General features: G+C 41.0%; 1 protein-coding gene across 5 annotated transcripts in view; it reads left to right on the top strand.

The window, feature by feature from the left end:
- Positions 1-25,323, top strand: part of dclk1a (doublecortin-like kinase 1a) — a 42,435-nt gene that overhangs the window by 3,810 nt on the left and 13,302 nt on the right. Inside the window, exons 4-7 of one of the 5 annotated variants that reach the window (XM_068715995.1) lie at positions 12,819-12,930; positions 17,105-17,212; positions 24,148-24,242; positions 24,324-24,839. In XM_068715995.1, coding sequence (XP_068572096.1) covers positions 12,819-12,930; positions 17,105-17,212; positions 24,148-24,242; positions 24,324-24,368 — 360 coding nt within the window. In that variant the 3' untranslated portion in view covers positions 24,369-24,839. Of the gene's footprint in view, positions 1-12,818; positions 12,931-17,104; positions 17,213-20,774; positions 20,878-22,387; positions 22,525-24,147; positions 24,243-24,323; positions 24,840-25,323 lie in introns of those variants that run through there. The other 4 variants (XM_068715992.1, XM_068715991.1, XM_068715994.1 and 1 more) reach the window with 4 other exon arrangements.

Here is a 25,323-nt window from a genome sequence, read left to right as displayed (position 1 = left end):
GTTCCGATTATCTTTGAGATTGCACAATAAACTCTGTTCTCACCCAGTTCACCCCTCTGCTAATATAAGTAAGACTATTATGGTTATGCTATTTTTAGACACAATATTGATTGGACCTGTAGGCATGGTAACACGCTCACTGCCAAATTTGCTGGGTTGGGCTGAGTGCAGAACCAACTCCTTCTCATCTTTTTGTATGTATGCGTGTGTGGGTTAATGCATGTGGGAGGATTTGCGTTTGCGATTATGTTATTAAGAGAACAGAAAAGTAGAGAATTAAGGGACTCGAAAGTAGACAATAGACTGGATCAGAGCACTTTGGGAGTGCCCATGTGTGTTTCGTGCATAAGAGGAAATCCTGGACAAGACCTGAACGGCCTTCTGTTTCTGAAGAGGTGAAAGGTTTCAGAAAAGACTACAGATAAGCTTGTAGCAAAATTAAGCTCCCTATGAAATGTGGTTAATCCATGCTAATTTGAGCATTGCACAGAAAGAGAGCGAGAAAGAATCAGGCATAGTATAATGAAAAAACTCAATACAACCTTAATTACAAAAACTATGTCTATACATCTGAATGACAAAAAGACTAACAATAACATATGTAGGAGTCAAGACAAGGGATAGGATGACAATTGGACACACTGCATGTTAATGCCACTTGAAAATTGAATATAAGTGCGCTAAATGTAATTTACCTGAGTGTGCACCAGGATAAGGTTACTTTAAGGGTTAAGTAGAGTACATGTATGTGGCTTTGTGTATGCATGTGTGCGTACATGTATTTTTGTGCGTGGGCTGCTGGCATCAGCTGAGCTGTGTCAGTCATTGAGCCTACGGCAGAAGTAGGTTTCTGGGCCTGACTGCCAGTTACGTTGAGTCCCAGCAGAGCCACAGAGCCCGGAGAGAGAGCATCTGAGCATCTGAGCATCTGAGCACCAGAGCTCAGGCTCCTTGCTTTCATTAACCCCTGTAATGAGGCCAGAGACAGTGAGGCAGGATGTGTATGCACATCCCCAAAGCCATATTCTTCCTCTCTTTCTCTTTGTCTCCAATAGTTCTCAAGGATTGCGACAGCCTATACCAGACCTGTCATAACAAGCAGATCTGTCTGCTTGTTATATCTTTTCATTTATGTGTGTGTTTATGTGTACACATCTGCACTGGGGCTTTTCTATTCTATTGCCAATCACTGGGTTTCAATTTTGATACCAAAACATTACTGTTTGTGATACCTTGCTTTGAAGAGCGTATTTCTGACAAATCCATCTTTTTCTTTTCCAAAGGGACCAAACTTCTCAAACATTAAATGTTGTCCAAACACAAGCAGCCTTACAAAAACTTTGCCCAAATGAAATACAGAATATAATTTATGACCCCAAGTCTTATCATGCATTCAATTCCACCTTGCAGCACTTGATCGTCGCTACGAACACATTTCAGTCAGTACCAAAAAAATCCCTAGATTATACGCCCATATGTTTGCTATAAGAAAGGTTTTGATATTTGTTATCACTGTTACAGCATTTCCTATCTGGCAATATTCTGGGAGAACTAATAATGAGATGCGTATAGAGAGAAGACGACATATGACAGGCTGTGAACAAGTCTCTGTGATCATCTGATACACGCCCTATACTCAGCTTACTTTCCTTGAGCCTAGTCTACTGTGATCGTTTTGGATATCGTGTTTCCGTCTGTAATGTGACCGACTAAGTGAGGAAGAGTATATCAAGTCCCCCCCCCCCACCGTTCATTCTGCCACTGTCTCAGGTCTCACTGTATATGATGGGTGATATTTTTTGCTCAGTCCCCTCTCCTTTGAAGTTACCACAACCTCATCATTTTCAGCCAGCTCTTCACCTTGGCCGGTTTCTATGATGATTTCATCTAGTTGCTTAGGAACCATCCGACCTGCTGTGATGTCATACAGTAGCATGGTGTGATGGTGTAGCTGGATTGGTCTGATCAAGAAGAGGGACGACCCGTAAGTGGCTTAGAACGTGGAAATTGCTGGCCTATTAATACATGTAAGCTCTGTTTACACAAACAAACACAGACATGCACACAGCCAGACAATGTCGGACCCCAGCTGACAGCCTTGAGTCTTGCAAGGCTCACGCACACTTAGGCACGGATAGTGACATACACTCTTTTTAATGGACTCATCTAGATTTCTGCTCATGCATCACTAGCTGTTAACTGTAGGCGATTATCAACCAGTGCATGACGCGATGTCACTTAGTCGTCTCCAAGGTTGGTTGCCTTCTGTTTTTGAGTATCTCATTAATGAGCTCCTTTGTAACTCAGTGGGTTTAGCATGGGCAAGAGGTACCATTCCCACATTGACCACCCATGCCAAAAATACAGGGCTTACACAACGCTTTCAATTGATCCAAATGCCAAACATTTTTTCCTGGTTAATGCACACTGTTTTTGTTTTGTTTGCCCAGTTTTTGTTTAGAAATCCCACCTAAAGGGTTACTCCCATAAAGTTAGGGGTTAACCCACAATGGACAGGTTGGTCTAAATTCAAACAGCAAATGCTGAGATACCCTGACCTGTGGAATGCAACTCAACAGTCTCAAACACATCATCAGGGTTACCTTGTCAAACTTGTCCTGGGTGAAAAATCCACAATTTATTCGGAGTATCCAGGACTTTGTTTTTGGAAAAGAGACGTTGCTGTTGTTTTTTGTGTTTTTGTAATTTGACAGAACCATTAACTTTAAAGCAAATAAATAACCATTGCAATCAATGCTACAACGGTGGAACAGATACTGAACGGGTCATACTGCTGTTTTAGTCATCCCTAGTGGCGTGCCACTAGGGATGACAATGTTGGTCTATCTGTCCAACCTGAGCACTGCCGAAGCTGTTGGTAGGTTGGTTCCTCAGTTTTTCGACGACTTAGGTTCAGACTAAAATATTTCAATAACTAGTTCATGGATTGGCATTGGTATTTTGGACATACATTCATAATCTGCAGACGATGAATCCCACAGACTTTTGTGATCACCTGAATTTTCCTGTAGCGCCACCAGCATATTTACTTCTTTGGCTTTTAGTGAAATATCTCTAATAGTTATTGGATTAACTTTATTTTCTGTGGTTTATGAACAAACTCTTATCAGCCTTAGCTGCTTTTGTGTTTTGTGCTATTTAGCAAATGGTGGCATTCTTTCACAGTGAACAAAGGTGTTGAACATTCAACCCTCTTAACATCAGCACGTGAGTATTATCATTGTTAGCTTGTTACCATGCTGATGATAGCATTTAGCTCTAAGGCTCTAATAGGTTACAGCCTCACTGAGTAGCTTGAACGACTGTTGACGTGTATACTTGTTTTTTGGGGCATATTATTTGTGTGTGAAGTATGTTGGCAGGAGTTTTGAGACTTATCCTCTCGCCATATCAAATGATTTACATTTTTTTGGACTGACACACCCGAAACTTGTGTTGATGAATTGACCTTGTTAGATCTGCTTGTTTTCTCATGCTCTAAAGTGCTCTCTGCCATTGCTTATGATGTTCCTCGCCATTCAACTTGATGTGATCCGACCTTGTAGCAACACTCCTAATGTAAACAGGTTACTTCAGACTTGATGCCCTTTTCCAACAAGCATTATTTTCTGTCCATTCGTTATATATGGCACCCATAATACCTTGGCATGTTTTCACACTAATTAAATGGTCCATGTTAAGTAGAGGCTTTATGTAGGAGTAGAGTGTGGAAGAACCACTTGTTCACTATCTGCAGTGCAGCTCTCACTTCTCAAACTGCATTGTTGGCCTGTTGTCCTTGTTGGCAAGGCTTAAGAGCTTTTAATATCTTTTTATCTTTTGTTTTCTCTGCAACCTCTTTCTCTCTGAGCCTCCCATTTTCTTTTAATTTTCTCTCCACCCATTACTGTTTCTGCTTCTCTCTCCATCTGCATCATTATTTCTCCTCTTATGTAATGTTTACTTTTCCTCCTATTAACAGATTTTCACTTGTCACTTCCATCAGCCGTCCATACTTCCTCTGAACTTCTTTCTCTCACCTTCCTCTGATCCATTTTTCTCAGTCTGTCTGTGTCTTGCTGTCAACATGCCATTGTTTTTATGGCTATTTAGTTCTCATTTAATTAGCACACTCGGCATGCACCCCCACATCCTAGAGCTTCAACATATGGCATCGTTCCCTCTCCCCCACTCTCTGTCTCTCCATCTCTCCTCCCCCCTCTCTGTCCTCTCTGTGTGTCCCTCTTCCACACTATCCTAGCTTTGTTTTTCATAATTTTCTCAGTTTGTCTCACACTTTTTCTTAGTTTTGTTGCCCTCACCCCGTTCTCTTTTCTCCTAATTGGCCTGCATCCAGCTCTGCAGGGACTGTAGAGAGGGTGCTATGGCAACGCCACTTGAAAACATTGTGTGTTATGTGAAGAGCTGGGATTATGTTCTGCTCATGTTCCAAGCAATTTAGCTGATTCTTCGTCTTTATTTGTTGGATTGTGTGTTGATGATGTCACTTTTGTTTTCTGTAGCGGAGGATTGTGGGAAGCAAAGTCCATCTGCTCCTGCTGATCTGCTGAGTCACAGCTACTCAGCAGCAGCATGGTGTGTGTGTGTGTGTGAGTGTAGGGGGGAGTGTGTGAATGTGTGTCATGCACCTAGTATACCGTGTATTCGCTACAATAAATTATAATTGCAGTGAATGACATTGATGATACATGGCTTGTAGAAATCTTACAATTAAAGTGCTGTTTTTGTGTATAAACAGGACGTGTTGTTTCACATAGGTTTTCTCTCAGTCTGTCGGTCTGCCTCTGTTTCAGTCTGTCAGTTAGCTTGTGTGTCTCTGTTTACCAGCAGAGGGTGACTGTAGCAGATTGGAGGGCTGTCTGTAGTCAGAGGACCTGCTGCCAAATTAGGATCGATGGCACACATTTCCAGCACTGGCAGACTGTTGAGAACCTAGTCACACCACAACTTCACCACACACACTGTCTGACTCATGCACCTCATGACTTACTCATTCTCTAATCTTTCTCAACTGAATCTGCATTTGAAAGACTGTGTTCCAGCTCCGTGCTTTTAGTTGCTTAAAGAGTGGGACCTTAATATCTCGACCGTCAGAGCTTTTGTTTGATTGTGGCTTTGGTAGGGAGGCACTTAGAAGGGTTGTAAACATAGAACGAGTAATGCTCCTCCAAGCCAATTAGAAGGCAGAATTGTTTGCTAACAAATACCTTAGATGTTGGACTCTCTTAAAATTTCATGTACTCTAATGTCCCACTTTGATACAGTACATAGCAGAATTCTTGTATTTTGCCATTTTAAAGTAATAGAAAACCCCTGCATCTTATACAGTATATGCTAAACTAAACTATAAAAAACTAGCTACCTCAAAACTAAATTCTTAATAGCTAGTACTTTAGTTTTGTGAGCTTTCATCAGAGCCTACTCACCATAGTCCACAGTATTATTTTTTTCTTCTATCCATGAATACCTATTTGTGTCTCTGAGTATCAATTCAAAGGTCAACTGACTTTAATCTGCATGATGGAATTTTTTAGGGTACCTTGTATTTTACTTAAATGTGTCCGTTTTTAAATGCAGAGTCAATGTACTTCATAATGTTCCCTTAATCAACCATCAGAGAATTAATCAGCAACTATTTTGATAATATGCTCATCATTTGAGGGATTTGTCTTCCCAGATAAATGCCCTCCTTCCTGTCTGTCAAATGTGACTATTTGTTATTTTTAAATATATCTTTAGGTCTTGGACTGTTGGTCAAGCGTAACCAAACATTTGAAGGCTAATCAGCGGGATGTTGCCTCCCTAATTCTTATATTGAAGTCAATTAACTAAACTAAGAAACAAAGTCACTCACTCACCCACCTCCTGCTGACACCTCACTCAGTATTATGTCTTCTCCTGTCAGTGCTCACTCCAGTAACCTGTGAATTTACAAATTCAGCTCCTTAATCCAGCACACTCATAATATATCTGTATGCACACACAAGCTCACGCTCACGCATGCACACTCATCCTTGAAAATGGATTAAAGCCAACAGACTGAAGGGGGGAGAGAGATCAATAAGGGGGAGATGAAAGAAACCAGTGAAGGAATGAGGTTAGATGAGAGAGAGACAGAGAGACAGAGAGAGAGAGTTGGATAAAAGCAAGACAGCTAGACAAGACAAGGGAGATGGGAATAAGATGAGGAGACAGTAAAAACACTGGAGGGAAAAGGCTGGGGAGAGGCAGGGAAGTTGAGGCTGATGTTGCATCTGATTTATGTCCTTATTGGAACAGCGCTGCATAATTCCTTTTTTTTGTTTCATGATTGGCTGCCTTCAGACATTCTGAGAGAAACACAGCTCCAAAAGAAAGTTTACTCTCACCCTGTGGAGAGCAGAAGCTGTTACATAAGTTGTTATGTAAGAGAGCAGCCAGTCTGCTGTGCTGGTTTGAGGTGAACGCAGTAACACCAGCATGCCAACTCGGTGGCTGCACAGTCAGTTAGCCTCATGTCACTGTTGCTCTCTTTTCCTCTTTTTGTATTTTTTTTTTTTTAGCTCTTCCTGACTTCCCTTGTTTTCCGGCCTTTCCTGACGTTTCCCTGTCAGTTGTCTCTGCGCAGCGTGCTGATTGACGCAGCGGGAGGTCATGCTGCGTGCAAATTCGCCCTCAGGGGTGCAGATGGTTTTCTGTCTACCTTTTCTCTTGTCAGTCAGCGTGGCTCTTTGCCTGCCTGTGACTCTGTGTCTCCCTTAGGCCTGAGAGGGGATTACTTAAATTCCCCCAGAGGAATAAGGAAATGCATTTTGTCAGTTTCATTTTGTCAGAGTGAGAATGAGAATCTTCCTGCAGATATGAATATGCTCTATATGTTCCTGGCAGTGACAAAGGATTTGTTTGTGCTAAGTAACCCTACAGAGCCTCCAAGACCAGCTGACAGCATATTTTAAGTGCTGCACTGGGGTCAGATTGGTCTATGAGCTCTATGGATGTCAGTGTATGTCTTTCCTCAAAAGTGGACATGTGCCATTCATTTTAATTATGCAATCATCACAATAATACTGTACAAGCCAATATAATCATACTGTGAACGTGCAGTACTTCAATGACTTGTAAATGCTTTGACCTGTTTAAAACAAACAAAGCACTGCTAATTTCTATAGGATGACGGTCATGTTTAGCTTTTGCCACAACATAAAATGCCTTGTTCTTTGCAAATAACTGTCAAACCCATGTAGTTATATTGATTATAGTCCCACCCTTGGCTACATACTGCACGTAATTCTGAAACACTGGTGGTGTCTGCTGCAACACCAACACAGTAGTATGCAAATGTTAAAGCTTTGTCATTCCTTTTCACCTTTTTAGTCCTTCGCCTCAGATGCTCTGCATATTTGCAACAGATTATTTTCCCCTGTCTCTGTCTGTCTCCCTTTCTCTTGTATCAATACGGCCATCTGTTATTCTGTTAGTCTTCCCGTTTCCATCTGTCTGTCTCTTTCCGTGGTTAGTGATTCCGAGCAGCACGACGTGCCCTGCCAGCCAGCTGCAGTTGATTCAGCACCGCGGACAGCTCCTCTGAGTTTATCTCCCCTGACAGAGTGCAGAAACGGCTCGTCCCTCCAAAATGTGGTCTTTCTGTGGGCAGGATAATGTTGACCTCAACATGTCCTCTGTGTAACCACTGAGAATCTATTGTGGCACAGGAGATTAGCGATTGAGTCTCCAATCTCCTTTTCTCTTTTCTTTTTTTTCTGTCTCTCTAGTCGTCTGTTTGTTTTAATCTCAGAGAAATGCCTCTGTTTCTTATCAGGGAAAGACCAAGTTTAAAAAGAATACTCACACGCAAAAACAGTTACATTTATCATCACTGAATTGTTTTAGTGTATTGTAGCCAGGGATGCAATTAATGTTTTTGATTAATGGATGAGTTGTTTAGTCTATAAAATGTCAGAAAAAAGTGAAAAATGTTCCCAATACCATGGAAATGTCTTCAAATGTCTTGTTTTATCCAACCAACAGTCCTTACTCAAATAACCTCAATCTAACACAGAGAAAACCAGCAAATGCTCATATTTGAGATGCTGGAACCAAGACATATTTAGAATTATTCCTCGTGAATGACTTGAATGATTTTTTAAATTGTTGATGATTCATTTTTTGTTGATCAATTAACTAATTGATTGATCGTTTCAGCACTAGCTGTAACTTACTAACTAATTAAGGTAAACACACACATGTTCCCCCACACAGTGGCTGTCAGAAACTCCCACTAAAAAGCGAGGAGCTGACAGATGAGCTCTCAAGTATCTGTAATCTGACTGGGAGACAGAAATAGACGATTAAAATAAGCAGAGCGAGCAGAGTTGTCACTGATCATTGTTCCCAGCAGCTGATTCACAGGAGCTGCTGGCGAGAACCAGACAAACTGTCTGAACACAAAAAGCTACGATTTTGCACCACCGGGGTGCTCAGTGTCTGTAGCTGAATAGTCATTTGTGTATGTCCTTACAAAATAACAGTTAGGATTGTGTATGGACATATGGCCATGTGTTTGTGTGCTCTCATCAAAAGTGAGATGAGATAGTGTTCACCATACAGTATGTTCATTTTGTGTGAGTGTGTGTGTGTGTGTGTGTGTGTGTGTGAGCACCCAAACAAAAACTCTGCACAGCAGCTTCACCGCCATCAATCATACAGCAAACTAAGAGCCGCTGAGATTTTATAGCATAGAACTGTCTATGCCTATCTCTCTCTCTTTCTGTTTCATCCTCAATTTAAAGTCCAGGTGGTTAGTGTGTCTAGTGAGTCTACAACATTATAACTTGTCCATCACCCTGCTTTTCTGGTGATACTGCTGTTGAATTGTGTGTTGAATTACTTGTAAATCTCTCAACACCATGTGGTTATTTAACAGTGCCACCATGTGGTGGCAGTGATTGTCTACCTCAGTTTGCGATCCACCTTTGCACTAATGTGCTAATAATGTGACTTGCACCAAAGTATCTGCCCAAAACTAGCTGTTAAAAAAATATACAGTAATTCATGTATGTATGTATTTAATCTCAAAGAAACATAGAGAGCAGAAGAAAAAACATGGAAATTGAGAGACACTTTAGTAGGTGTTTGGTGATTCTCCACTAGGTGGCGCAGTGAGCGCATACATGGGTTTACTGAGAAGTATTCACACTGAACAATCATTTGTTGGATAACAGATTTTCAGGAGGAGATGATGGTCACATTTATAAGAGGATACATCTTGTTGGTCATGAAGTAATATCTCTTAGTACAAACCTCTTTCTTGTAAAAGCTAAATAAATAACGATACACTAGATAGTCAGTTATTGTGGCAGTGAACAATAAGGGAAGATGATTGTTTGGCAGGCCTGTAAACCTGTCAAACTTCTGTCTTGCTTGTTTTTTTCTCAACCAAAATAATTAGTGTAAATTGATTGTGGTACCTTTTAATGTGGGGAAGGGCTTTCTTAGAGCTCATTTCCTACGTTAATAAAGATGTGTGAGAGGGGATGGCAGAGTTATGAAATTGCCAATTTCCCCACTGCTCTGCTTTTTTCTCATCATCTTATTTTAGCCCGTCTTTTCCTCAGTTTCTTTGTTTGTTTTTTCCTGTCCTTGTTTTAGCAGCGGTGGATGTTGTGTAACCGCACTGGTTCTCTGTGAGAATGCAGCACCAGAGACATCAAAGCGGCTTGTTTTGTCATCAGTGCTCAGAGAAGGGCTCTGAGCAGCAGTCAGGAATAGATCCCCTCCTCTGTTGCTCCTTTCCCTCTCTCTGTTTGTTTCCTCTCTAACTAGGGGGATTCGGCTAGTTGGTTTCATTGTTGACTGTTTCTGATGACCCCCCCCCCTCCTCTCTTTTCACCTTTACCAGCTCTGTCTCCTCACCATCATTCATTGGTCCATCTGTCTGCATTTCAGGAGAGCTCTTCTTCTTCCTCTGGACATATACTGCACGAGCATTTCAATACAAACCAGGCCATGAGCCACTTGCATGTGTTTGCGTGTGGATTTATGTGAATGACACAGTTCTGTAGAGTATCGTGCACATAGTAGATAAAATATGAATGATGGAGCTCTATCACAGTATGCCCGTTGTGCAGTCAGTGGCACGCACCAGCCATGCACCAACGCCTGGAGGGCGTTATCACCATGGCAACCATACTTTTCACACCCCTCTCAATATACAGTATCTGTTTATGTGATGCTCCATATTAGTTTACCCTCATGCTTAAAAATGCCCTTAGAGGCTGCCTTACACAAAGACACTGCCACTCTTTCCCTTCACTTTCCTCTTTGTGTCCTCATCCCTCTGATTATATTCTGCATGTGTTCTTTCCTTCCTCCCCGACATGGCTGGTGGGCTACAGTTTCTATATCTCATGGTAAGCAGCTTCAAAGGACCTCATTTCGGGCAACCTCCTCTTGGTTGACTCCAGTAGCAGCAGCAGCAGTAGCCGAGGCCTGAGGACGTGGTCAGACTGACTCACAGCAGCAAACACACATCCTGCTGTGGATAAAAGTCATGGGCCTTTCAAAAGACCACAAGCTTAAAATGGATGATTATAGCCTTCCATTTAAACGCATCATATTCAAAACCAGTTTTTCTACAAGTTTCCAACAGATAAAGTGAAAAACAACAGATAATATGCAACAGCAATCGATATAACATTGATATAAAAATTAAAATAATGTGAAAATTCAGTAGAAAACAAAACAGCACACTTGAAGTGTCCATGGCTACCCATCAGTGCTGACACACTGGGGAAATGTTAACAGCACCAGCATCTGTATTAAAGCCACCTTGTTAGGAAGTGGAGCTGCTCGCCCCTCAAATGATCACCAATGATCAGGGGATATCAGGAAACAAAGCAATATGCACTCTGTTATGAAACTAGAATAATATCGCTTCCACACACACACACACACACACACATATCCATATGTGCCTGTGCAGAAACATATGTTGTCATGTGACGTGTGCTCGAATGTACGCAGACAGGCACACACACACACACACTCAAAAGCCTTGCTTTACAAAGTTAAATGAAATTGCTCTCTTCTCCACAGAGAGTCTGTGTCTAAGATTAAACTTGTTTTTGTACCCTCTTTGGTCCATTTAGAGACCGTGGGGGGTAAAGGAGTATGACTCCCATCTCCACACACACAGAGAGAAATAACTGCCTCTTCGCTGTTTATTGGGTATTTTGTTGATGATGCTGTTATATCAGCTGTGACTTTCTTTTGGGCTGTTGATCTGTGGCTATTAGGAGTCTAAATGGATTCTTGGATGTTAATTGCCATGAAAATGCAATGAAGGTAGCTTTTTGTTTATGTGTTGACTCCAGGCGGTGCTAGACCTGCATGCAGCCTACATTGTAATTGCTTCTAATAGGTTTTTGGTTGGAGATTTGTCATAGTACTATTGTCTTCCCGTAAATCCCTTTCTGACTACCGTCGCCTATCGCAAAATATGATTTGGAATATTAATGGCTTGGGATTGAAATGTGATGGTAGCCTGTGGGGTGTAATTAAAGTTGTTTGAGAAAATCATGCAGAGTTTAGATCAGATATGGGATTAGCTGTTGAGTTAATCAAATAGAAAACAATGAAGGGCAGCGTGTTTCTTAGCCTATTTGTCATAATAAACATCCTATTGCTGATTAAGGGTGAGTTTATAGATTAAAACAACATATGTCTTGTGTGGAAAGAATGTTAAAAGCTTAGTTTGAAGATTTATGAATGATTAGTTTTATATAATTATATATATTAGAAATAATTATAATTCGGCAGACCCTCTAAAAAACCTTTCTTCTTTAATGAACCAGTTCCTGTTGTGTTGCATTTAGTGACCCAATGTTTTTAAATCAGTGCCTGTCAGCATGTCACTCTAGGTTTGGTAGTAGCTTAGCAGTATGGAGTCTGTCAAAGAATAACAGTGACTCATTAAGACAGCGTTTTTTTTCTTGTGAGTCAGCTCTGTATTTATTCAACAGTAATCTAGTAATCTTTCTCTAATCTCTAAACTCCTCTCTGCTTCATGCCCTTTCTCTCATACCACTTTTTTTATCTCTATGTAGCTCACAAATGCTCTCTCCCTTCCTTTGTCTTTTAGTTTCTTTTCTTTATTACTCATTACCATTCATAAGATGCTAGTCCTCAGGGAACAGACCCCTCACTTGCTTGCTCTGGATGTCCGGTACACGTGCTGCAGCGAATCAGCAAATTAGTGAGTCAGCAAGGTCTCATTATCGTCGCTGAAAGACTGATAAACTGCAGAAACAACACCGTGCTGGAGCTCAGGGACATGTGAGGCATGCACACAGATATTCACAGACGCCAATGAGCGTGCATGCTCACAAGAACAAGCATGCACAGACAGACTCCTCTGGTGTTCCTTATCTGTGTCCTTAGGCTCAGTGCATGTCAAGGGATAGTCAATTGTGTGAGCATGCTCAGAGTAGTGTGTTAGTGTGTGTCTTCTAGTATGCGGTGTATACTTGTGCAGAGCATCAGTAGCTTTGAAGTAAAGAAGATAGAAGTCTAACTCAGGAATTGTCATTTATAAACCTGCTGACCAGCTGGGAAACTATTGCCGCATGAACCTTTTCTTTCCTTCAACAAAATGAGCAGTTGAGGTGCCTTTGAACAAGGCATTCAGCCCCTAAAAGTAGAAAGATGCCACTGGAGTGAAAAAGAGCAAGTGTGCTCAATTGACTTGCATTATGACTTGGAATTGAATATAATATTGAATAAAAAAATGATTGAACTCATCCGTGTGTCTTTGTTTCCAGGTGTCATGTCTGCAAGACTTCTTTGGCGATGAGGATGTTTTTGTGGCGTGTGGACCGGAGAAGTTCCGCTACCAAGACGACTTGATGTTGGATGAGAGTGGTGAGGCTACTAGTAGGTGGTCTGACATTTCCATGCTGACATTTCACATTTGACTTCCATTTCTTCCTGCCCCCAGCTATGTTGTTTTTTTGTGTGTGTGCTGTTTTCTTGGGTTGAGCAATTGATAATTTAGTGCAATCACATTGTGATAAAATAGTTGACTTTTTGTGAGATTATTCTGTCATTTCAATAATTAAAAAAATCAGGGAGTATTAGTTTCAAGAATTTGGTTTTACATTACCTTCTAGTTAAGTGCATTCGGCAACATTGTGATTATTAAAAGGTTGTCCATGCAGCTACACTTCTCAAAAAATGTATCTGCAGTACTTCCTGTAATTGACACATCTTCCATTTCCTGTTTCCAAGTTCAGACTATAATGTATTCATTAAGATGTTTGTGTACAAGTTCTGTTTTTAAAACCCTTATCAATCAAGAAACTTTATTACCCTACAACCCTTTTACTTTAGTATGGTAGCAAATTGTATAACTGTATATAAAGACCAAATCAATGTTCTACTTTCTGTTTATTAGCCAAAATATGAAAGATTTTAAATTATTAAATGAAAACAAATCAAACTAATATATAAAGTGGAATACAATACACATTGCTGTATGTATTTCCCTTATTTTGTCTGCATATGTTGTGTTATAATTAAATAAAAAAACATTTTAATGCGACATGGAAAAGTCACAATTTAAGACAATTCAGTTATTAAAGACAAGAGCGTAATCATTTCTAAGTATGTTTTTTCCCCATTAGTTTTAACACCATCAATTAAGTAAAAAGGAAATGCATGTAACAATGTGCACTATTTTTTACTTTAATTCTACGTTTGATTAATTTTTATTAAGTCAATTTGAATCTTCTTTACTCTCCAAGGTGACTTATTTTTTTGTGTCTCTCTCTGTTTATCCACATCCATCACATCTTCTCAGTCTCACAGTAGTCCTTGTCTACCATGTACAGACACGTCTCTGGTTCAGGTGGCAGAGGTCTGTGTTGGCTGTCCAGTTTACTACGCTCTATTATCTCTCGCCACTCCTCGTCTCCTCTCTTATCCTCTGCTGCACTTAAGCCATTGTCTAACCTCGTTGTTCCTCTTCCTCTTCTCTGCCAGTCTCCCCACGAGGTCTGCTGAGGATACGTTCTGTCCTCACTTCACCCGTCTGTGTTTCTCTGTCTCCCCCCTCTGCATCGCCGTCTGAATACTCCTGCCATTTAGTGCTCATTTGTATTCTCACCCTCTCATCTTGCTTCCTGTCTCCTACATGAGTTAGTGTGCTCTGGCTTTTGTTCCAAGGTGTATTCAATTAATTTGTTTCCCCTCCATCCCTTCATCCATTAAATAATATTCATCCCACCTTGGTCACCGTCGTCCCCCTCCTTCCCCCTTTTGTCTCTATTTCTCTTTTTTCCTCCCTCTCTTTCCCACTACTCTTCTTTCATTTGAAAAATATAATGGTTAGCTGCTTCCACTACATCATGTTTTGTTACCTTCTTCTCAGTACAGCAACCATGTCCACTGTTTTCCCTGCTGTTTGTGTTTGTGTCTGCTTTGAAGGATATAAAGGCTATTTTCTTGAAGCATTTAAGTTAAGGTATAAGTCTGCATTTCATGGCAGAATACATCATAATGGTTTGACAAGGTTGCATGGGCTCTACCAATTGTGGCTGGCATTCTATTTTCTGAAGTGAGAGGAGACACCCTGTTTATCTTTTATGGCCTTCAGTTTTCAGAATATTACACAACTTATTTACTCCATATTTGGCTTCAGGCTACAAATCATACTCAACCATACACCAAAGTCATTTTTAAGGCTCAAATTAGGCCGTGCAGTTTCTACAACATTCTATTTTTAAATTAGTATCACTACTACTTCAAATAGTAGTTCTGGGGTTTCAAGATGTGGCGATTGAGGGACATCATCCAGGCTCAGACGTTTCTCAGTGGATGATTTAGATTTGAATCTTGATGGAAAAATGGAGACGTCTGGAGTTGTGAGTCAATTTAAGATGGAAACAACAGATATGCCCGCTCTCTACTTATTTTATTATTATATTTTTGTATTGCTTTATGTTATTATTACAAAGAACATGAAAGCCTTGAATATTATATTGTGGAAAACTTGATTTAATCAAACTTGTCATTTTGGTGAAACTTTTCTTAAACAGCATAAAATGTGTACATCAGAATCTGAATAAGCTAAATGCTGTTGTGATACACACATTTTGGCCACAATCATCTTACTTAAACAAATCCTGAAAAAATAACTCATTGATGACATTGTAAAGACTTACATTACTTCGTCAATTCACTGGAAGTTAGACTTGCATAGCCAAACCTATCTCCACAGCACTGTCCCACTGCTAAAGAAAGGTCTCACGCCACACATTATCATTCTGGTATCGGAGAGAAAAATACGTTGGTATGTTTGTATTTCTTTAAACCAATCACAATCTTCTTGGGCGGCGCAAAGCCCGGAATGCGGCGATGGTGCTCTTGTAAAAAAGGAGAGGAGAATGCACCGTGAGATCCAATGGCAGACTTATACCCACATTCTACCCTCCTAACGTATGGGAGCAAGGGAGCACAATTGTGATTGGTTTAAAGCAATACAAACATACAAGAGCATGTTTTCCCACAATACCAGAATGATGTGTGTGAAGCAAGACTTTTCTTTAGCGGTGAGACAGGTCAGCAGGTCACGTTGGAGATAGGTTTGGCTATGCATGACTAACTTCCAGTGAATTGAGAAAGTAATGTAAGTCTTTACAATGGCATCAATGTAATAAAACCAAAACTAAGAGTCCATTTTTAAGGATTTTTTAAAAAGTATCGATCGTAGCCAAAATTTGTGTAACGACGAGTTAAATGCAGAGGTTGAATTTCATGTATGTAGCTGTATGTATATGCCTGTCACCAAAAGCAAAGTCTTAAGCTTAACCCGAAGGTAAATGCTTATTTTCTAATTTATTCAAATGTATCTTGTGGGGGACTCGATTTTTGTCCCCACACAGTGTATGAATAGATTTTTGTCTCCAGATTATCATTGATACAAAAAGCACACACATGCACACACACACACGCACACGCCCCACACACACACACACACACACACACACACACACACACACACACACACACACGCACCTACACACACAAACACACTGTCCCAGAAGACAAGAGAGCACATTTTGACACCTTCTCTTGCTCTGGGCGACAGAGAGCAAGAGGCAGAGCCCAGGAGGCTCGAGGCAGCGAAATAGTCAGATGGGGAAGTAGAGCGACAAGCGCAGCAGACAGTGAGACAGTCAGAGTCAGAGCTGCAGACAACTTCGCCTCCTCTCAGCATCACTATATAATTATCGCCTCTGCCTCAGCTCTGGCACACTGTCATCATGTTAACACTCTGCATTGTACATTAATCACAGGGCCACAACAACTGCCACACAAGCAAATAACACACACCCAAGCTCTCATTCACACAGACACACACACACACACACACACACACACAATTTCCCCTTCCCGCTGGTCTAAAATGGGAATGAGCTATAATGGGGCTGGGTTAATGAACAGGCGAGGAGCAAAGTTTTGGGGATGAAGGAGGCAGGGAGGGTGTGTACATGGCTCATTGATCAGGATGTGTGTGTCTGTAAAATATCAGACCTCCGTGAGTCAGAGCTGTCACTCCTGAAACACCACAATAATTGCATTTGGAAAGCGAGCCCAGCAAAGGTCAGAACTCATTTTTGCAGGGGACCTGAAGGTAAAACCAATTACAGCTGTGTTGGTACATTAGTGGTTTGGTGTTCTCTTGCATGATAAAAGGTCAAAATCAATCAAAAATATTAAAACAATAGTTGGTTAAAAATCCATAAAATGTCCATTTTCATTCAGACGGAAGTGACATGTGTTTCAATTGTTATTTTGTGAAAGTTTTTCATTTAAGTGTGTGTGTCAAAACACAATGTTAGGTCACAGTGCATCATTTTGTGTGTGCCAACAGCAAGCACAGCAGTTTTCTCTTCCTTCTCTTGTCGCAGTTCAGTCTCTACCTTGTTTGGATTTAGATTTAAACACTAAAGATCCAGAATTTGTAAGCTTTTCCAAAATGTATAGGTTTTGTAGACTATATCAGTTGATGAATAACACCTGTCTCTCCTCTCTTTGCGCTTTTAAGAGTGTCGTACAATGAAGTCGGTGACCTATGGGAAGATGACTGCCTCTCTGAGCCGAGGATCCCCCAGGACTGTCATCCAATCACAACGCAGCAAGTCCCCTGCATCCGGTAAGTTACTTTCTTCATCTTGTCTCCTCTTTCTCTCAAGGAACCCATTTGTTAATGGAATTTGGCATGGTGTCATTGTCCTTTAAGTACCCTTGCATCTGAGTGTGCGTGCATGAGGAGGAGTGTGTGCATTCTCCCAGACCTGATGGACACAGTTGGGTGTTGTTTGTATACTTCCTCATGTGATTGCTTAGTATTTTCTAGCTTATTACTTAATCAACGTCGCAGCAAATGAAAACAGTATGAGTAAATACTGCAATGATATCAGAGCTCTGCGGAGTGTCTGGCTGTGTTTACTGTGTGTGTGTGTGTGTGTGTGCATGTGTGCGTGTGTATGTGTGTATGTGTGAGTTGTGTCTTCTGAATATGAATTCAAATGAGAATGATTTATCAAGGGAGTGGAGAAAAAGGCAAACACGGATGAGAGGTAAAAAAAAAAGAGGGGGAGTGAAGATGAGAAGGGAAGTAGAGGGAAAGGGGTTGGTGACTCAATCCTGCAGCTCCACACAAGCTGTTCTTCACCTGCCATACTAATGAAATGTAATAAAATGGTGAGAGCTTGCACTGCTACCTGCCACATTGTTTGTGCCTGATAATGAAGCAAAAAAGCAACAGCAGAGCACAAAAACGGACCCAAATAAAATAGAGCATTGATTCTAACAATTGTATCTAGCTCCTGTGTGTGTGTGTGTGTGTGTGTGTGTGTGTGTGTGTGTGTGTGTGTGTGTGTGTGTGTGTGTGTTTGGCTCAAAGCTGGTGAAGACTTGATGGTTTTCCTGATTGCAAAACTTGGGCTTTGGCTGTGTGTAAAACACCTAGTTATGCAAAGCACACTTGACTTTTCATCCTTCCTGCTGTTATTTTGGGATTTGAGTGCACAGAGACCTTTTGGGTTGGGGATGATTCGATGGGTGATGCAACATACAGAAACTCCCTTAGAGGAAGTCATTCCACCTGCTGCTGAAGCTCACAAGCATGCACGGACGCACACCATGCAGCATTGTAGAATGGAAACCAACAGTTACTTTGTCGAGCTGTGGAGGAAAAGGTGAGGCTGCGGAAAGAGTAAGGGGAGGAGATCATCAACAGCTGGGGTGAACAGAGAAAGTTCTGCATGGGGATAGCTTGAAAACTTTGGGGAAAAGGTTATGAGAGTGAGTCATACGCTATCTGATCTTGTTGGCTGAAACAAGTCTGGAATGAAGGTGTATACTGATGTGTGTGTGTGTGTGTGTGTGTGTGTGTGTGTGTGTGTGTGTGTGTGTGTGTGTGTGTGTGAGAGAGCGAGAGAGAGACAGACAAAGAGAATGACAGCGATAGAGACAGAGAGGGATAGAGAAAGAGAGAGAGAAAGAGACAAGGATAAAGAGAGGGATAGATAGAGAGAGAGAGAGGGAGAGAGACAGACAGACAGACAGGCAATATATATATATACATATTTATATATATATATATATATATATGTATATATATATATATATAGAGAGAGAGAGAGAGAGAGAGAGAGAGAGAGAGAGAATAAGAGACTGAGGAGGAAATAAAAGACTGACTCGTCTTGGTTGCCGTGGAAACATAGCACAGTAGATCATGTAGCTACAGACACAATAGTCTGTCACAGCCATATATGGCCGTGACTTCCTGTGAAATGGCCTGCAGTGGAGAACGGGGCTGACTGACGCTCGATCCTCGCTGGTCCCTGAGTCAGACCGTCCTGACGTTTTAACTTCTGAGATATGTTGCCCTTCTGGCGCCGCTTCCGCTACTTAACATCATCAGATGTTCCCAGATTGCTGTTGACTGTTGTTTACTGTATTCATCCCCTGACACATCATCCCTTATGTGTCGAGGTCACAGTGGAGCGACCAGAGGAAATGAGAGATAATTGATTGATCTGCTGTTTGACCCTGATCGACACCGCCTGCTTTTATACTCTAATGTTAACAGTTAATATCATCTTAGGAGTTGTTGTTTTTTCCACCTTAAAAACACACCATGCCCCCATCCCTTTTGGACAATTTCTCCTATGCTAATAGTCAACAACAGCTGATACTGTGTGCTGTATGGCTCATAGTCTCACCACTGAAAAGACAGAAATCTCACACGGTTAAGATATGAGAAAGACATTTCTGTTCATACAGATGAGAGAAATAACAGCAAATTCAAAAATTCACTGTTACAGTTGTATTCTGATTTGGTGTTTAACTTTTAGACTTATTTGCTATTTATTATCACACAAAACTGTCATCTGCCAGAACTATTGTTGGCATTTTCTTGACTTGTTGACAGTAATAAAACAAATTTTGTTGATGTCCTCTAGCTAAAACCTTGATAATCAAAGTTGAAATCACCAAGAGGAGATGACAACTCTTAAGGTTGTCTAATGCACTTTACAGCACACTAAAAACAGGTTAATCTTTTGCAGACAAGCTAGATATTAACTTTAATTGATGACACTCCAATCTAATCTCCAGCTAAAACAGTTCAGTCTGGCTTGCATCACCGTGTTCATTGTATTCAATATAATAATAATGTAGGGCTTTAAGTCCATTAACTCTACAGAATAATGCACTTAGCTGAAAGATGATTAATTATTCAAAAAGTGATCACCGCTTCTGTCAGTTATTTAACTTCAGCTACACTCAAAACCTTTTTATCTGAGATCTTGGCGACGAAATTAAAAGTTGGATGCCAGACAACAAAGCTCTGTCTATTTATTGATTTTGATAGGATTTTGTTATTTCTTGTCCACACTCGGAGATAGCACAATAAAAAACGCCATCCGTTTTCAACGTTGCTGCAAGTATTCAGGTGTTTTGAAAAAAAAACAGCCTTGAAGTCCCACATGCAATTTCCATTCAGCTAGCATTAATAACATGCTTTATCACATCTAATAATCTGGGTCGAAGGAGGCACTGAGAGAAGATGTGGAGTGAGAGAGATGGAGTTAAAGAGCATGAACACAACACATGTGCTGTCAAACACCACCTGGTGTCCTTCTGCGTGTCTCGCTGCTCCTCATGTTGTGTGTGTTTGAAGCTTTGACTGTGACACCACTGAGGAGCAGACGAGTTTGTGAGGGACGGACAGACAGACTGTCACATACTCACAGGAACACACGAAGAAGACGGACAGAGGATCTTATATTGTAAAATTAGATGTAAAATAATGATGTATACAGTGCTTATAAAAGGTATTCACCCCCTCGCAAGTTAAATATATTATGTTTTCTCAGGTTTGTGTGTGTACGTGGGCAGGTTGCTGTGTGTCAGCCTGACATTGTCATCACTAGAGCTTCGTTCTGCGATGATCTCACAACCTAGGCAAACCCGAAATAATGTGAGAAAACAATTTGCGCTCATACATACTTTCTCTCCCTGTATCGCCATCTGTCTCTGGCTCTCCTCTGATGCTTCATGTCAGCTAAAATTAACAGAGAAGTGCAGATGGTGTCAGCAAGATTCACTTCTGATACTTCAGGGTCTCACCTTTTTCCCTTTCTGTCATGAGCAACTCCGTATGACGGGTGAGACTCGGTGGGGAAGTGTGCAGGGCGGCCGAACCCACACATCAATCCAGAGTATCTCCAGAGGACCAGCTGCTGCTAGCTGTGACACTCTGAACTGCAATCCCATGATGTCTGCAACCTTCACCCCCACTCATGAAGGGTACAAATATACTTTCTGAAAACAGATAAGCGTAACAAATAACCTACTAACAGACTGCAAGAGAGACAAATTCTGGTATTGATATTTGCACTAAAGGCAAGATAATGACTTGCCTCCAGGCAGCTTTGTGTTTATGAAACATTGTACAAAAAATAAAAAACAATCTCAGTACTTTCAGCCATCATAAATGTGCGATGTTTGACTGTGTTTGGCCTATCTCAGTTTAAAAAACATTAAAACTGCTTGATTACCCAACAGTAGCGTACGGTATGAATGTCAGGAATGAGTATATAAACATGTGTCAAGAGGCTAATTTCTCAGAATATCTCGGGACAACGATTATCGAGCATGCACAAACTTCTATCTATTATCATGTGTTAAGAACCACATGTGTTTGTCACTATACATGTTCCATTTGTACTATACAGGATGTGTATGATGAGGTGTGGTTCTTAAAATAATTGTGTGATAACATACACATGTGATAAGGAGGATGATGAATAATTTATTGGGGTTATTATGTGTTAAATTGAAAAAGAAAAAATACCAGCTCATTTCTTTGGCATAAAAAATAATAGAACTCCTGTTTGGTCGCTAGTGGCCTAATTGTAACTGCATATCGACGCAATATATTCCACAAACAGTTTGAGGCCTTTTCTCTTCTTTTTTTAAATTAATTTCAGCCTATGTATCCTCCAGCACATCACACAGCTGCAGGGCTGACATGAGGTCTGTTTTCATATTCATTGCTAGCACCGCTTCCTTCCTGAAGTTTTATGCAGCCATACACGGCAGGTGGTAAAGAAGCCAAAACGGCTGCATTGCATTCTTGTCAAATTGGTATAGTGTTGACTGTTGATCTAGAAATGAATCTAGAAAAAAAAGCATTACATTGGAGACAATTATATGTCCGACTGGCTTGACCACTGCAGCCTACAGCTCCTTCAAACTCTTAAATGATCTTTTCTAAAGCATGTAGGCCTGCCACTGATATTTCAGATGATCTATCTGCATTTAACCTTCAAGCTGCTTTGCTAAACTCCATGTCTTGGCCAGATAACTGCAGAAAAAAGAAAAGACCCAAATGAATTAAAGAGCATGCCCCTCTATTGCTATTTCAGTTAAAATAGTGGCATTTGTTTGTTGAGGATGTTTCTTGGGGAAGGAACAACAGATCCTTCACAATCCATGACCTTATCCCCCTCTATCCCAGTCTTGTTGATCGACTCTCTCTCTATATAACAGTACTGTAGCATATTCTCTCGTTCTGCACCAAACTCTCCGTCTACCAACACACGGCTCAATGCATTTCTGTTCTCATGGTGGTAGAAAATCAAAAATATCCAAATCATAGATGTTATTTCTCTCTCTCTCTCTCTCTCTCTCTCTCTCTCTCTCTCTCTCTCTCTCTCTCTCTCTCTCTCTCTCTCTCTCTCCCTCTCCCTCCCTCTTCCCGGTGCGCGTCAGAGTTTGCGCAAGCAGCCTCTTCGCCTCCCCGTGTAGTGTTCAGCTCTGCTCCGTCTCTCCCATTCACCAGTTTACTATCACACTCGGACGAAGCGCGCGCAGAGGTGCTGTTCTTTTTCTTCTTGTCTTAACCCCCCTCTTGGATTATCACTGTGTTTTTCATCATGCTGGAAGTGGAAGGTAGGAACCGAAAACACCGTATTTCCATCGTTTTTTGTTTTTTTTTCGTAAACGGCGTCCTGACAGGGTGAACTTCTTGTGTTCCTTCTCGGATCGTATGTCGATGTATGCTTTGTAGATGTATGTTTTCTCTACGGATGTGACTTTGGATATCATTGACTTTGTAGTAGCCTCTGAGGTTAATGCCTGATGCCTTTAATCGTTAACGCTAACCGTTGTGTAACCGGGAGGAGTGTCTGTCCGTGTGCGTAACGCTGATGCTGAATTTCATCAATGAAGATGTCCAGGAATTGTTTAAGCAATAGCAGGTTTCTTTATTCCATTTTGCATGGCCCCGTTTAGGAATAGCCTGCTAATGCAGTGGCAGCCGGTGCTATTTTGTGCTATCGGTCTGCTTAGGGCTTTATCTCCTTTTGTCTTGAATAATTCAGAAAGTTCTTTGATCTCAGCAGGGAATAAACAGTATACAGTGAATGTTGGACCACTTGTCCCCCACAGGTTTCACTGCTGCATCAAGAAGGATGGTCTCTGAAAATGTTATGAGGTGGGGACAGCAAATTAAATCGGGTTCATATGGCTCGAAAATGGCAGTAATTGATGAGATATCTGAAAATAATGGTGATGTTTTTTTCGTTTTTTTTAACTCTATAGTGGATCTTTTTTATCAAGATTTATTTTCCCTTAATACTATGGAGGAATTGCATTATTTGCCACACCTTAGTTACTTAAAATACCTTTCACCACCAAGTCAAGAAGCTGATTTTCAGAGCTCTTGATAAGACTCCTGTAGGAACGAGGAGCTTCTCCCCCCACACAAAAAACCCCAAAACAAATACATTACATACACCTTCAGTTGGCCCCACTCTGTGGTTTCTGTTACCATTTTGTATTCTCCAATTACTGCAGTTTCATTGACCCGTATGTCAGTCAGGACAACCTTGAGTTGACTTGAGGTAAAGGAGTGTATTTTTGCCAAGAGACAATAATCCAGGTTTTCAGTAAGACCAGAAACTAGCTCATGTCCTGTGTGCAAGTTAATGATGCTGTTAGGCTTTTTTGGAATTTGGCTTGTGCATGACCACACACAGGATTCGAGTGCAGCATTGATTAATCTAATGTTCTTGTTTAATGAGGTGATGCTGCTGGGTTGTTGTGTTGTGCTGCAGCTGGAAAAATTAGACCAAGCTGAGGTCAGAAGTGCAAAGAATAAAGGATCTGGTTGAAAATGAGGACAGCCTGTTGTTGTGTGTTGACTTCCAGCCAATTACTTGAAGCCTGGGACATGCTGTAATTATGCAAAGCACATATGTTTAAGGTTCAGATTTCAGTGGCTTGTTTCAGGGAGATTTGGAGCAACAGGGACTGTATTCTGGCTGAAGTGAAGAAAAAGAGCAGTGTGGACTTCAGTGCTCTTTTCTCTCTTACTCCCCCTCTTCCTCCTCCACCTCATTCATGTGAATGGGGAGATGCTGAGGGCGGAAGTGTGGGCTGCTGCTAGACACTCTAAACACACTAAAACTGTACTAGATAACATGCATTCACATTAAAAGGATCACCTATTTCAATATTTCTCACCCATCTCACGCACCTTGCTCCATTTTCTCTCTCGTTTTCTCCTTCCAGTGAACGGGACGCCGGCCAGTCAGCTGTCCACTCCTCATTCGGGAAAATCTCCCAGCTCTTCCCCGCCCAGCCCAAGCAGCCTCAGCCAACGCCGGGTAAGACAAGCATACACACACATACAGTACACACACAAACAGTGACATTAAATCTATAACACATTCCCTCTATGTTCTCAGGAAAAGGACAAATCTGTGACTGAGCATAGGCCGACTACATCTTAGAGTCGCTAGAAATACGAAGAAACCACAACATCCCAACATCTTTAGTGTCTCAGAAAGGGGGTTTGGCGTTCACCTTTGACCTCACACAGTGGTGCTCTGGGACTCCAAGAATGGCAGACTCATGTTAGGTTTCTCTAATGTTACAACTCTTATCCAGTGTTAATAGATTTTCAAGGACAATTCCTCATTTTACGGTGATTTTCTGTCACGTTCCCACAAATGCTGACCCATAGCTCTCTGTTCCTCGTGGAGAACTCTATTTGCCTTTGATAGCTAAACAATGATGGACGCTATCACTGACTTTTAGAGGTCTGTCAGTCAGTAAATTGTGCAATATCTGATCTAAAAATGAGACTGATTGTTGGCTTTGTGAGCGGCCTGCTACAATCTTCTTGTCTGTTTTTAATCTGAGAAAAATTGGTTTGCATTAGCCACCAAGCAGAAGAAAAAAAAAGACCCAATCAGTACCAATTGCTGATCTAGGATACATTTTTTTCAAGTCCTGTCATTTTGTACAAGTCCTTTTGTGAAAACAATTTAGAAACACATTTTATACTAGTAAATCAGATTATTTCAGCCCTCTTTTTATCATGTATTCATTGACCTGGGTTTAAAAGAAATCCTTGTTTAAACATCTAATAATCATAATGTGTTTGCTCTAGCTAACAGGGAAGAAAGAGGATCTGAGATGCAAACACACAATGTACACTGTAAAGCTGGTAGTCACTATAGAGAGAATACTGCTGTGCAGAGAGGGAGCATGCAACTCAAATGGAAAAACCTTGAATTCCAACATTCCAATGGTTCACGTGCAGGGTGTTTGTGTGTGTGCATGTGTTCAAGATCAAAGTATTTGTTAATCCAGTCTCTGACGGTGACGATGGTGAGCTTTTAATATCAGCCTCAAATCCTAATCGGTCCCTGTTTTCTTGCAGCAGCTCTTTTAATTTGCAGG

Source organism: Cebidichthys violaceus, unplaced genomic scaffold, assembly GCF_023349555.1.
Source record: "Cebidichthys violaceus isolate CVI_PGR_0920_01 unplaced genomic scaffold, fCebVio1.0.p SCAF_20, whole genome shotgun sequence".
Lineage (NCBI taxonomy): Eukaryota > Metazoa > Chordata > Actinopteri > Perciformes > Stichaeidae > Cebidichthys > Cebidichthys violaceus.
Note: the sequence above shows the minus strand (reverse complement) of the source record. Positions and strands in the feature narration are given on the sequence as shown.